Source organism: Musa acuminata, chromosome BXJ2-11 (assembly GCF_036884655.1).
Source record: "Musa acuminata AAA Group cultivar baxijiao chromosome BXJ2-11, Cavendish_Baxijiao_AAA, whole genome shotgun sequence".
NCBI classification, from domain to species: domain Eukaryota; kingdom Viridiplantae; phylum Streptophyta; class Magnoliopsida; order Zingiberales; family Musaceae; genus Musa; species Musa acuminata.
The window spans coordinates 11,989,869-12,004,417 of NC_088348.1; the positions used below are offsets into that span (position 1 = coordinate 11,989,869).

The window sequence follows — 14,549 nt, forward strand, 5'->3', positions numbered from 1 at the left end:
GGAATGCCACTCCATGAGGCCTTGGGATTGGTCGGATGGTGCTTAGATGTTGATTATACAAATTTGACTTGTTGATCACGCAATGCCCCATTGACTGTCAGAACATATTGATTGCATGGTAAAAGTGAATCTGCCACATGGGGTCGAGTCATCGATCACGTGGCGTTGAGGTATTGACTGTGTGGAACCGGGTTATTGACCAAATGTATGTGGCAAACGTATCGATTACGTGATCTTAACGTATTATCAATACGTTGTTGACATGTCAGTCATATTGTATTAGTGTTGGCCAAGTGGTGTCGATGTGTTAATCTTATCATTTCTACTAAAACAACTTATCAAAAAAAAAAATCATTTCTACTAAAACAAGTGTAAAGCTAAATCGATTATAATATTTTTAAATATATTTATAATATTTTTAATTTAATCAAATCAATTATAATATTTAAAAAATAGTTAATATTTTTAAATAAATTAAAAAAATGATCATATTGTAACTCAGTCTTCTCACAAATATTAATTATGAATGTTAAACTGAACCGTTTGTAGTGTTTTTGAATAGAGTTAAGTTAATTCAAATTTATAGTTCACTTCAACAGATCTAGTGCTTTTGAATAGAATTATAGTATATATTGCTACTAAATTAAAACAATGTAACCTATTAAAAAAAAACTGTATAATTCAAATTATCACAAATACTAATTATTAATATTAGTATAGGTATTAAGGTTTCACACTAACAATAGATATCAAATTTACTATATTTAATTATAACATTTTGGATGATAATTATGACAGACTTAACATATTTCAAGATAAAGCATGATAAAGATTCTAAAGTTTTTAGTTTATGTTAAATTTAGATCTAAAGATTTTTAAAATTTGTATAATATTATCATTTACTGTAAAGGAATGATAATAAAAAATACTATTCGTCATTATAGAATTATTTTGTTTAGTAATAAAAATACTATAATTGTATTAAAAAAATACTATCAATAAAAAATCCTGTAACTTCTATTCAGAAACACTATAAATAAATAACAGTATAATCCTTTGAATCGGTTTAGCCCCCAAGCAAATTTTTGTAGGAAACTACTTTTTAACATTATTTTGATATTTTTATGAAGAAAATGACCTTTGAAAAATATAGAAATGAGTAGCAAGATCACAATAACATCCGTCTTTTGTGGGAAATCGTCAGTCCGATACAACCCAAGAAAAACCGTCAGACGGCTTGAGCCGAAATATCGGTCCCACATCTTCTACTCGAACCAGTAGGACGGGGCCCTTATTTTAACACTATTAGTGGTTGTCACGTCAGTATGCCGGCATTCAGGCCATGACTCGAGTAGGGTTCTGAGGCAGCAGCCCTCGTAAGCGTGAGGGAAAGTGATTTTGAGCCGTGGGACGTAACGCGGAACGGAATGCGCGGCCCATTATTGGGCAACGCCTTTAACCACGACATGTTTTATCGAATGCTGCGTGGCGCAGTAGGGGAGGAGTCGTTTTCAGTCGTACCCTGGTTTGCGCTCTCGTTGCCTTTCTTTGGTTCGCTCTGTGTAGTGCGGTCTCCACTCTCGGATTTACCCTCCATGGAGGACACCGTCTCCGAAATCCAAGGCCCGGAGCCCTCCGAAGAGCCACTCCCTCCTCCTCCGCCGGCCGTGCCCGACACCATTCCTCCTTCCCAGCACAACCACTGCGGCTCCGCCTCCGCCTTCGCCTTCTGGGCTTACCTCGCCGTCGTCGTCTCCCTCCTCGCCCTCCTCCTCCCTTCCCCCTCCCCCTCCTCCTCCGACCGCCGCTCCTGGTTCCTGTCCCTCCCTGATGACCTCCGCCAACACCATGGCCGGGGCAAGCTCCTCAAGGCCCACGCCGCCGCCCCCTCCCGCCCACCCCTCCAAGTCTTCGCCGTCGAGGCTGGCCCTCGGGACGGCGATGTCGTCCTGCTTCTCCACGGCCTTGGATGCAGCTCCTACTCCTTCCGCCGCGTCCTCCCTTCCCTTGCCTCCGGTGGCTACCGCGCCGTCGCCATCGACCTCCCCGGATCCGGGTTCTCCGATCGGCCGGACCTACCAGACGACGACGATCGGAGGTTGGGAGGCTTCTTGGGTTGGATTTTGGATGTGTACAAGGAGATCAGGGAGAAGGGGATCTTCTGGGGCTTTGATCAGCTTATCGAAACTGGCGAGATCCCGTACGATCAAATTGGGGTTAGGGTTCCGAGAAAGGACGGCACTGCAAGCCCAGGCTATGGCTCAGTGGAGATGGGACGGGTCATAGGAGAGGTCATCGAGTCGATGGGGTTTGCGCCAGTTCACCTGGTGCTTCATGATTCGGCTTTCCCCACTGGGATGAATTGGGCTTCGGTGAATCCGGGATATGTGAGAAGTGTGACTGTGGTTGATTCTTCTGCAGAATCTGCAGCATTTCCTTCGTGGCTTCTGGCAACTCCTGTCCTTGGGCCGCTTCTGCTGAGGTCGAGGTTCTTGTTCAGTGGGTTGCTGAGATTGTGTTGCTCGAGGTCCATTGATGGGGCAGCGGCTGAAGCGTATAGGCTTCTTCTGAAAGGGACGGATGGGAAGAAAGCGGTAGTGGCAGCTGGGAAGGCGTTGAATCATAGCTTTGATTTGGCAGAGTGGACAACTTTGGATGCAATGAAGGGCATGCCGCTTCAGATTCTCTGGTCGAACATGTGGTCAGATAGATGGATTGATGAAGGAAAACGAATATCTGCTGCTGCCCCAATGGGAAAATTTTCTTATCATTCAGGAGGTCGGTGGCCTCAGGTGAGACTTGACTATTTTCGCTCTAACTTATGTCTAAAACTTATGGTTCGTGCCATGACAAGTCTTTCTGATTCATTCTTCATCCACTCATTATACATTTAATCGAAGATCAGTTAGATTCTGGATGTGAACAACTTTATCTAAAAAAGCATGTTATATATGTAGGTCCCTTATATCATTTATTCATTTCTTGAATACATATATAATAGTAAAAATGCATATGTTTTATCAACTTTTGATGTTTTTTATTTGCACTCGAAAGTATATTTGTGAATACTATTTTTACCAATGGTCTTTTAGAACCCTTTTTTTACCCTGTAAGGTTTTCTGATGTAGAGTATGCATTCAATGAAGGATGATTCCATGTTATTGCAGCTGACAATGAAATCTGAGATGCAGAAGTGAATTTAAGATAAAATATACAATATATTAACATACGCTTTAAGTTTGGGGCACTTGTCACTTTGTAGATGGACCTGAGATGGATGTTTTGGCACTTTCTAGATGGACTCGAAATGGATATTTATGAGCTTCAGATTGTTTGCTTACAGAAAAGATCTTTAAGCTGCAATTCGAATTCTAATTGATTCTATTGTCACATGATACAATTATTTCCAGAAGGTGTCTTCATTTTTTTAATCCGTTTTTGGTAGGATACATGATCCTTAGCACACAGTTCTATTGACAAAATAATGTTTAGAAGTTTGTGAAACATTCTGGAACTCAGTGAATGCACATTAGTGAAGATATACTGAATTGACTTAGGTAAAGGTCATCAGTTTGTTATTTCATGGCCTATAAAAGTAGAAGGTACACTATTGGTATCCTTATAGATAGAAAAAGGTTGCAGTTCGTTTGATAATCATTGGATGACTATACTTTTTCAGTTTGAACCATGGAGTGATTAAAAGTGATGCAAAATGGGGTAGGGAGACTCCACGGAAAATTGGTGATTCAATTTGACATGTAACGAGAAGATAGACAGTAGGTGTGGGCTAAGTAATGTATTTCTTTTTTTCCTGCAAACTTCAACAAATAGAAACAACAGTGGAGAGAGCTTTTTGTGACATCCGTTATGATTGCAGATAGTAACTGGCACTGTTTTTGAATCTGTTGGTTTGGAAGAGGATGGAGCATAGAATACTATGACATTGATCCCTGTGAACTGCAGGGGACTTGCATCATGATTGTGATAAGCAATTGCAACCTACTCAATCACTTCATCAGGTTCATGGTGGGTGCTTCACCTGGTGTGCCATATTGCTTGCATGCATAAATTCCATGCCAATTTTGTCAATCCCAGGTTCTTCTTCAACATGGCCAAGCCTTTAATTTGCCTCTCACACTCAATGAGACTCTTTGAGGTCTTGCAATCGCTAGGATTGTAACTCCCGAATTTAGATTGTCATCAAATGTGGGAAGAAACTTGAGTCGATATAAAAGGCTAGATAGGTTTGCTACCAGTAGCTCAGGCTTAACCATTTTTGTAGCTGTGAAGCTGGATGCCTCATCAGGAAGGTACAGTGACAGTGAAAACCTGAAGGCCTATGTTACTATGTTGTTGTCTCATAGACCAATGGGAATGACTCCTCTGTTAAGTTATCCATAGATGTATCCTCTCCTGCAGATTCTACAGATATACTAGCTCCATCATTGCAGGCTGGAATGTGGTTAGGAAATTTTAGGCATAATCTATGTATGAAACAGTTGACCACAAACAAAAAGAACCATCAATCAACCAACTGAAAGCTATTATGCAGAAGATTTTGAGGATGATGGTGACTAGTGGATTCTAACAAGAAATTATTATCAATAATCAGGACCAACCCAGCAATAGGGGCCTGCATAACTTAAGGTATTCATTATGAACTAAATATAAACAAATTGATGGAATATTGAATTTGTTTGAGGGAGTAGGTCCACAAATGGACAGGGCATGTTGCTTAGCCAGGTGTACATACTACTAGGATTACTCAATCAAAATGTTGTCCTACTGGAGTAGGTTCATAACAGCTGCTGTACCATTTTATAGAATATCGATATTACCATAAGAGAAAATAATGGGTCAACTCTTGATATCTGATTGTTTCTTTAACCTCTCTTTGTCATTTTCCTGCTTGATCTATCAGTCTGATCCTTAGCAAAACCTGAATGATTGGCCCCTGTTAGTTTTTTATAATTAGCCAAAATATTAGTTATAAAAAAAACAGATGGATCTGATTTATGTTTTGTAGTGTTATCCCTACTGATTGGAAAGAAAGGGGAAATATTAAATAAAATATTACAAAGTACCTTCATGTAAAGCATGCTCTGCCTCTGTGACAAAAGCAAAACTCTCCACACAAAGAAGCAGTCTTAATCTCATGTGGCAAAATAAGTTCTTCCTTTTTTGATATACTTTTTAATTATTTTTCCCTTTGGTAGGCTTTATCTTAGCGTTGAGAAAAAACATTATGTTTGTTAATGAAGCAGAAAAACATAAACTTTCTCTATGTGACTCAGCAATTAATTTGCAACATTTGAGGTCTAATAATCTGATCCTAGCTCTTCTATGTGGCCTTCTTTGTTTCTTGTTTTATACAGTATGACATTTTGATAGGTCCGCACTGAGTGAACAAGATAACAAAGGTGCTGCAACATTTTGTTTAATACTTTATATGTGCTTCATATGGATGTTGATTTTCTGTTTTAAATCCGGGATACACAATATTTAGTTTCTTCAGTTTACAGGTTGTGATGATTGGGAGTAGACAACAAATTCCTCCTTTTGTACTCATTAATCGTAACATTTTAATTTTTTTTATGGTAGCTGCTTCATATATTTTTTAGATTTTGCACAATTTTGTAGTATTCTTGTTACATAATTGTTCCCAAAACAAACTAATTCAACTTAGTTCCTAGCTTTTTTCACAATAATGTTAAAGCATTTCTTCTTTATTCAATGTTAAAAATCTTTTTCATAGTTAGTGTTTGTTAGAACCCTTGCAGATTCTAAACTTGGGGTTGATCTCTTTAGGGGATCGGCCTCCTTGGAAATCTATAGGGGTTCCTCCCTCCAAGTTGCTGCTCAAAGGCTGCAGAAAAGATTCATCTATTGCTTATGAAAAGAGAAGGAATACATGGCTATTTATAGGGCTTCTAAACCCTAACTCCTAATAGGACTCCTACTTAAGACTCTTACTTCTAACCAACTCCTAATAGGACTCCTACTCAAGACTCTTATTCCCTTACAACTCCTAATTCTTCTCTAAGAAAAAACCTCCTACATGAATGCCCCTCTCAATTAGGACTCTCCTAGCTATAGTCCTAACAGAATGTCCCTCTCAATTAGGACTCTCCTAGCTAGAGTCCTAATAGTTTTACATGAATGTCCCTCTCAGTTAGGATTCTCCAAGCTAGAGTCCTAACAGACCCGCCCTCTTCAAATCAGCCTTGTTCTCGAGGCTGATGATTCGTGACTTCTGGGAATTTGATCATCAAGTCGTCATAGTTCTCCCAAGTGGCATCTTCTATTGGTAGGTTCGCCCACTGTATAAGCACTTCATTAGTGGGTCGTCGTCGTCGAGTCGCGATCCGTCGATCAATAATGGCACTTGGCTGGGTCTGGAGTTCTCTTTGGGTAGTCATATTTGGTGGGTGACTTTGGGCTGTCTCCAAGCACCTATTTAAAACTTTCGGTTGGCTGTTGGTTTGTGGGTGATATGTCATACTCCTTTTCAATTTAGTACCCAGCATATGGAATAACTTTGTTCAAAATCTGCTTTTGAAGATGCAAGTAGAATTTGTCACAAGCACAATGCGTCCCTTATAGTGTAATTCTTTTGAGTCCCAATTGTAATGAGCCATGGGGCTTGGTGCTTCCTCCCATTTTTTTATAATCTTACTAGTATCTGAATCTTCCTGCCATTCCATCTTAATATCCTCAAGGAAGTCGCTGGTCGGAAGTGAAACGGTCGAAACTTCAACTTGCTCGGGTAGTTGCGAAAGCGCATCTGCAAGAACATTCTCTTTCCCCTTTTTGTAAGTTATTTTAAAATTAAATCCAAGAAGTTTTGTTACCCATTTTTGCTGCTCAGGGGATGGTATCTTTCACTCCAAAAAGTACTTGAGGCATTTATGATCGGTTTTATTTTGAAATCGTCGACCAATTAAGTAGGGTCTCCACCTCGTTGCTGCGCGCACAATGGCGAGCATCTCCTTATCATATGTTGACTTATTTTGATGGGAGGGAGATAATGCCTTGCTAGTGTATGCGAGTGGTCGACCATCTTGCATGAGAATGGCTCCAATTCTGACTCCAGATGTGTCGGCCTCAATAATGAAGGGTCGGTTGAAATCTGGTAGTGTTAGCACCGGCGTCGTTGTCATGGCTGCCTTAAGTTTGTCGAAGGCAGCGGAGGCTCTGTCCAACCATTGGAAGACATCTTTTTCTAGTAAGGAAGTAAGTGGTGCACTGATCTTTCCATAGTTTTTCACGAACTTGCGGTAGTAGCCTGTTAAACCCAGAAAGCCATGTAGCAATTTTATGTTTCTCGAGGTCGGCCAGTTTTGCATTGCTCCAATTTTGAAGGGGTCCACTGCCACACATTCCTCTGATATGATATGCCCAAGATATTCTACCTTTTGTTGAAGAAAGCAAAAATTCGTGGTTGTTGTGTGTTCAAAAGGTGGTTTTCCGTATGTCTTCTTCGCATGCTCGTATTTGATGATACCCGGATCAAAGGTCCAGCTTTGTAAAGATTTATGCTCCCTTTCATCTAGCAATTCATCTACTATTGGAATAAAGTATTTGTCCTTGATGATTATGCCATTGAGAGCTCGGTAATCAACACATATTCGCCTTGTTCCGTCCTTCTTGCGTACAAGTAGCACCGGCGAAGAGTAGAGGTTGCAACTTGGCCGAATAACTCCTGTTTCGAGCATCTCTTTTATAATCCTTTCTATTTCATCCTTCTGGAGATGTGGATACTGTTATGGCTGAGCATTTGCTGAAGATTTGCCTGGAAGAATCATTATACAATGATCATGCCGACGGGTAAGAGGTAGGTTGCGCGGTTCGTCAAATATATTTGAAAATTCAGCAAGCAAAGGAAGTAGATTTGGATCTTCAAATTCTGTTGGCTCTCCCTTAGTTTGCTGCTCAAGTTGTACCAAAAAGCCGCTGCATGCTTTATGCAAAACATTCTCCATTTGTTGTGTGCAAATCGTTGTTATGTCGCCCCCACGTTTCTCGTGCAATGTCACCTGTTTCTCCTTACTGTAAAATTTCATAATTAGTTTCATAAAATTCCAAGAAATATCACCTAATGTCGTCAATCATTTAATTCTGAGCATGGCCTCATGATTGTTAAGAGGGAGAAAGAAGAAATCTGCAATTATCTCTTGGTCCTGCAGCAATAGTTTCTCCTGCGGGCGCCTACGATCATAATTCAAAATCCGTCCGTCGACGACCTTAACGTCAAACCTGTTGCAATTCTCAATAGGTAAGACCATCTGGATAGTAACCTTACTATTTAGAAAGTTATTAGAACTGCCCGTGTCGATGAGAACAGTGATAGGTTGTTGTTTGAGAAGGCCTCCAACTTTCATCGTTTGCGGGTTTGAGTAGCCGGCTAGTGCATGTACCGTAACTTCAGTCGGTTGTGGCTCTTCTTCTGCATCTTTTTCTTCATGTTCAAAGCTCTCTTCTGGATGTTTAATGACCTCTTCTTCTATTGGTTCAATCATAAGAAGTCTCCCTTTACTACAGCGATGCTCACGGCTCCACGGCTCGTCACAATGCCAACATAACCCCTTCGCATATCGCTCCCGAAGCTCTTCTCTTGTTAACCTCTTTGGTGTAGGGACTTGGTCGATAGTAGGGGGGGCTGAGGGCTTCAATATTACTGGTTGAGAAGCGACCCTAGTCCTCCGAGCTTCATGGTTCAATTGCTCCTCTTGATGTCGTGCGAAAGAGATGGCTGCTATAAGAGTATATGGTTGTCGCGCTTTAACTTCTCCTCAGATCTCCGGCTTCAAGCCCTCAATGAAGGTCCTCAATAGCTGTTTTTGAGACCAATCATGAGTTTGATTAGATAACCTTTCAAACCTGGTTTGGTACTCCTGAATGGTGGAGGTTTGTTGGATCTTTGCTAGTTGTTCGTCAATATTCTCGTAATCGGTTGGTCTGAAGCGAATCAGTAGTCCTTCTTTGAATTGTCGCCATGAAAGGACTCCATAAGTATGTTCAAACCAGTCAAACCACTGTGTAGCATCCCCTTCAAGATGTATAGCTGCAATTTTCACCATAGATACATCCGCGGTTTTGTGGTACCGAAAATATCGCTCCGCGCGCGAGATCCAACCAATCGGGTCTCCTTCTTCCCATCTAGGGAACTCCACTCTCATGCATGGATAGTTGGGGTTGGTCATAGAGCCTACCCTCCCTTGGAAGTCATCTCTTCGGGCTTGGTGTGATTGGGCAAAGCTCTCTCCTTGATATGATTTCTTCGGGCTTAGTGGTCGGCCCAATCTGAGTTCAGCAAAGAGTGTCCGAATCTTATCCTCCATTCGCGCCTCCAAGGCTTCGAATTTAGCATTGATTGCCTCCTTAGATGCCATAGTATATGGCCCCAAATCAATGATGTTAAGATCTCTCTTTTGCTGTTGGGTTAAAGGCATGTATAGGTTGAGAGAAGTGATGGTCGAAAGTGTTGGTGGATTGGTGGATGTAGGCTGCGGTTTAGGCTTATTTTGTGGCTGTTTTGGGTGCAGTTTGAGGGTGTGGTTTGGTAGAGTTTTAGGGCTGTGGATGAAAGTTTTGGATCTGTGGTAGATGGTAGCAAAGGTGTGACAGAAATCCGTGGAAGTTGCAGCAAGTATGTGCTGTCTTGTAAGAGTAGAATTGTCGTCGAAGAAACAACGGTTTCTCGACATAATTTTCACCAAAAACTTGAGAGAATTGAGGAGGGAATTGATAGCAAAATCACAGTTTATATGACAGCAAGGATATCTAATTTAATCAAGAAAATTTCGGCAGTATAACAGCAAGGAAATTGGTGCAAGTTGCAATCGCAGAATTATCGTCGAAAAATTTCAGCGGGCTACGATGAAAATTTGCAGCAACATAAAATTGTTTTTAGAGATGAATTTCTTAATAGATCAATCTTAGATGGAAGCCAAGATGATCTATGAAGTGTATAAGAAATTTCATTCAAAAAAGATTGCAAATAGATGGGTTAAGGCAACGATATGCAGCTGAAATTTTCTGCAGCATAGATTTTCAAGTGCACCAGATTGGACATAAAAGATCAGTAGTTTATATTGAGAATTTTTCGATGAAACCAAAGGGAAATCTACTGTTAGGAAGTGTCAAAGATGTCATAAAAATTTCGTACAAATTTGGATAGAAAAAGCACAGTAGCAAGATCAAACAGATGGTGCTATGCGGCTTGAATTCTGCAATTCAAGTGCAGCAGATTGGACATAAAAGATCAGTAGTTTATATTGAGAATTTTTTGATGAAACCAAAGGGAAATCCACTATTAAGAAGTGTCAAAGATGTCATAAAAATTTCGTAGAAATTTGGATAGAAAAAGCACAGTAGCAAGATCAAACAGATGGTGTTATGCGGTTGGAATTCTGGAATGTATCTTTCGTCGTAGAGATGAAAAGTTTATGCAGCAATATAGGAACGATTTTTTTTTTTTTTTTTTTTTTGGATTTTCGAATAAGGATAACTAAATTGCAGCAGCAGTAAGGTAGGAAACCAGAACCTGTTGCAATTCACGGGGAGATCAAAGGATGATCCGTGGTGGTGAAGATGATGGCGGAATTCGGTGACGATCTTTTAAGCAATTGTGGGAATTGCTTTGGATGGTTGTGGAGGGTTGATGGATGGCTGTAGAAGGGCAGCGAGACGCCAATAACGCTGCTCTGATACCAGGTGTTAGAACCCTTGCAGATTCTAAACTTGGGGTTGATCTCTTTAGGGGATCGGCCTCCTTGGAACTCTATAGGGGTTCCTCCCTCCAAGTTGCTGCTCAAAGGCTGCAGAAAAGATTCATCTATTGCTTATGAAAAGAGAAGGAATACATGGCTATTTATAGGGCTTCTAAACCCTAACTCATAATAGGACTCCTACTTAAGACTCTTACTTCTAACCAACTCCTAATAGGACTCCTACTCAAGACTTCTATTCCCTTACAACTCTTAATTCTTCTCTAAGAAAAAACCTCCTACATGAATGCCCCTCTCAATTAGGACTCTCCTAGCTATAGTCCTAATAGAATGTCCCTCTCAATTAGGACTCTCCTAGCTAGAGTCCTAATAGTTTTACATGAATGTCCCTCTCAGTTAGGACTCTCCAAGCTAGAGTCCTAACAGTGTTATATTTGTTATTCATAGAAAAAACTTTGATGATTCAGAAAGTATTTCTTTTGGCGGCCAAGGAAAGGATCCTGGCTTTCTCCTGTGGACCCAGGAGTCCATTCAATTTCAAGAAAAATATGACACATCAGTGGCTAGCTTGAACCAACTCATATGATGTTTATAATTACAGGAAGATGCAGCAGAAGAAATAGCTGGAATGATTGTTCAGTTCCTGTCATCATTACCTAAACTGACAAAGAAGATACTAGAAGAACCTCCACCAGAGCACATTAAGAGATTATTTGATGAAACAAGTGATGAGTATCACCACCACCACCATCATCATGGACATGGTCATGATCATGCTGCAGCTTATGTTGATATGTATGGTCTCGGTCAGGGATGGGGAACATGATACTTCTGAAGGGTTGACCTACAGGTGATTTACAGGGTAATTTTCAAGATCTCTGTGATCTCATTATGATACTTATATTGTGTTAGTAGTCTTACAGCTGCCACTCTAAGTGTAGGAAACTTTTTAGGATTTTTTTGCTGTGTTCTCTGAAGTTCCATGTGTTGGAATGTTCCTGATATGGGGTAGTTCCCTGCAACTATTATCTTGCATACTGCATGACGAAAAGACTTCCCATCTCTTGAAGGCAAATCGTGTTAAAAGGTTTGCAGAACCATTAAGTGTTGATATTTCCTCTGGTTATTTAATCTAGAGGGTACGTTTCCATTGGATGATGATTGTTATATGTTATTGTATTGGACTGTATGCATTGCAAGAAAAATGTTTTAAGCTATGGATTAGGTTCTAACGGTTTCTATTGTCTCGTGATAAACCCATCTCTTTTAGTGTATTCATGCTCATTTTATTACCTTGCATACTTGAAGAGATGCATCTTCATGTTTCTTTCAATTATTTGATTTGGAAGGGTAACATTTTTCCTCTAATAATACTTTCATGTAATTGCAGCTGAGTATGAAAGAAATCTAAATTGCAGAAATGAAAGTAGGACGAGAAGTATACAATGTATCAGCGGGAAGCTTCAAGTTAGGTTGCCACATTGTGTGGCTGGATGGGAGACGGATATTTCTTAGCATTAAATAGTGTGTATACAATGTATACATTGTATACAATGTATACAATGTATACAATGTCATAAAAACAGCTATTTCTTAGCATTAAATAGTGTGTATACAATGTATACAATGTCATAAAAACTTCCTCATGATGCATCAGTCGTCTCATCCTGGGCACGTTCTTGGTTGCGGGCAACAGGAAGACGACGAGCAGCTCCGTCTTGGTTTTGGGGGAACAGGAAGATGACGAACAGCTCCGTCAGGATTGTGGTGATTCATGTAGCGAAGAAGAAGATTTCAGTATGGAGGTGGCACATCATGGATCGGAAAGCCTGGGAGATGGCGAAGGTGAAGAACATGTTGGATAACGGCAAGGGGGAAGGTCCTCGTTGGACATAACGGCAAAGGCGTAGCCGGCGGTCCTCGTCGCTAGGGGGAGGGTCTCGCTGGGAATCAACCAACCGAGCGGTCTCCATGACCAGGATAGGCAAAGCTGGACACTAAGAGGCACGAGCAGCACCACCCAAACTGCCAGCTCGTGTCTTAGCTCGTTAGTGGATTTCGAGTTAACAAGGGACTAATTACAAATTACTCATATAATTAAATTTTTTTAATATCTTAATCTTTAGACTTAAAATTTTATATTAGATATTATATAATTATAAAGATAAAACATCTAGTTTCATTTATCATAATGTCATTAGTCTTATCGATAAAAGAATAAAAATGATAGACAAAAACGTGATTTCGGTTAGTCACATGTATTCTACGAGTAAATCATATATGACATAATACGTAGTCTTTATTATTATTATTATTATTATATATATATATATATATATATATAGTGATTTTTGTGGATCTGTGTAATGAAAATCGGATCATTATAAGATTACGATAATGAGATCGATTTGTTTTTAAATACAAATCTTAAATAATCCTAGTAATAGGTTACTCAAGAGGGACATCGAGATAATCAAACAAACTAGTGTATTGTATACCTGTCCATATGATAGAGGTGGTTGGTCTTATAATTGCTAGTGTGAGGACACTAGGGATATAGTGCAGGTGCTTATTAGAGAATGAATTCACTTATTGATCCGCTCACGGAATATTAGATGATTGATGATGTCTTATTATCAAACAATGATTTCGTTATCCCAATGGTATATTTGGTTCTTAGACTTGAGACACCAAAGATGTTATGTATAAGTACTCCAATCTTTGATACCAGACTTATAGGTCCGAAAGTTCTAGATCTAGCATAATCGGTTATCGGGAGTGACAACTAACTTTACGAGGGCTATTGAGTATCGATAGAGGATCATCCGCTCTCGGTGTCATGAGAGAGATATCTCATATGTTTTTGCACAGACAAATCCATTGTTAGGGTTATTCGAATTGAGAGAAAAAGAGTTCTCCGAGAGAATTCGATTAGAGTAAGATTCAAGTAGAAACCATAGGGGCTTGATAGCACCATGTAACGTCTAGGGACTACGATGTAGTGGCATAGTACATCCGTAGTCGATAAGTCGAGTGAATTATTATGAAGATAATAATTCACCGAGCTAGAAGGAGTTCTGACAAGTATGACTCATGACTAGCTTGATATTGGGCCTAGGGTCATCGGGAGTGACAACTAACTTAACGAGGGCTATTGAGTATCGATAGAGGATCATCTGCTCTTAGTGTCATGAGAGAAATATCTCATGTGTTCTTGCTCAGACAAATCCATTGTTATGGTCATTCGGATTGAGAGAAAAAGAGTTCTTTGAGAGAATTCGATTAGAGCGAGATTCAAGTAGAAACCATATGGGCTTGACAACACTATGTAACGTCAAGGGACTACGATGTAGTGGCATAGTATATCCGTAGTCGATGAGTCGAGTGAATTATTATGAAGATAATAATTCACTAAGCTAGAAGGAGTTCTGACAAGTATGACTCATGGCTAGCTTGATATTGGGCCTAGAGGGTCACACACATATGGTAGGCATTGCAAAGAGTAGAGGTTCAAATATGAGATATCCGTTGGAGCCCTTCTCTTATTAGATATCCAATAAGCCATTGAATTATTGGATCCTTTGGATGATTAAATAAGAGCTAATGTGAGATTATTAGATAGAGATCCATTAATCTAAGAGACTTAGGTAGTTGGATGGCGATCCAATACCTAATAGAGTAGGATCCATTAGGGTTAAGTTGACAAGGGGCCTCTATAAATAGGAGAGAATCAAAGGGTCATAAGCTAGGCCTTCTTGGCTGCCACCTCTTGTTCTCCTCTCCCCTTCTCCTCCTCAGCCAGCAAATATAGAGATTTGA

The 14,549-nt window shown here is 39.9% G+C and overlaps 1 protein-coding gene across 4 annotated transcripts; it reads left to right on the forward strand.

Moving 5' to 3' along the window:
- The first annotated feature begins 1,472 nt into the window (after window positions 1-1,472).
- Window positions 1,473-12,383, forward strand: LOC135628025 (protein AUXIN RESPONSE 4-like). 4 transcript variants are annotated; one of them, XM_065134557.1, is made up of 3 exons: window positions 1,476-2,792; window positions 11,332-11,592; window positions 12,121-12,383. In XM_065134557.1, the coding sequence occupies exons 1-2, from the start codon at window positions 1,479-1,481 to the stop codon at window positions 11,554-11,556; spliced, it is 1,539 nt and encodes a 512-aa protein (XP_064990629.1). In that variant the 5' UTR covers window positions 1,476-1,478; the 3' UTR covers window positions 11,557-11,592; window positions 12,121-12,383. The 4 variants fall into 4 exon arrangements, with proteins under 4 accessions (XP_064990632.1, XP_064990633.1, XP_064990629.1 ...); XM_065134560.1 differs by lacking the exon at window positions 12,121-12,383 and having other exon boundaries at window positions 1,473-2,792; window positions 11,198-11,402; XM_065134561.1 differs by lacking the exon at window positions 11,332-11,592 and having other exon boundaries at window positions 1,474-2,792.
- The last annotated feature ends 2,166 nt before the right edge of the window (window positions 12,384-14,549 follow it).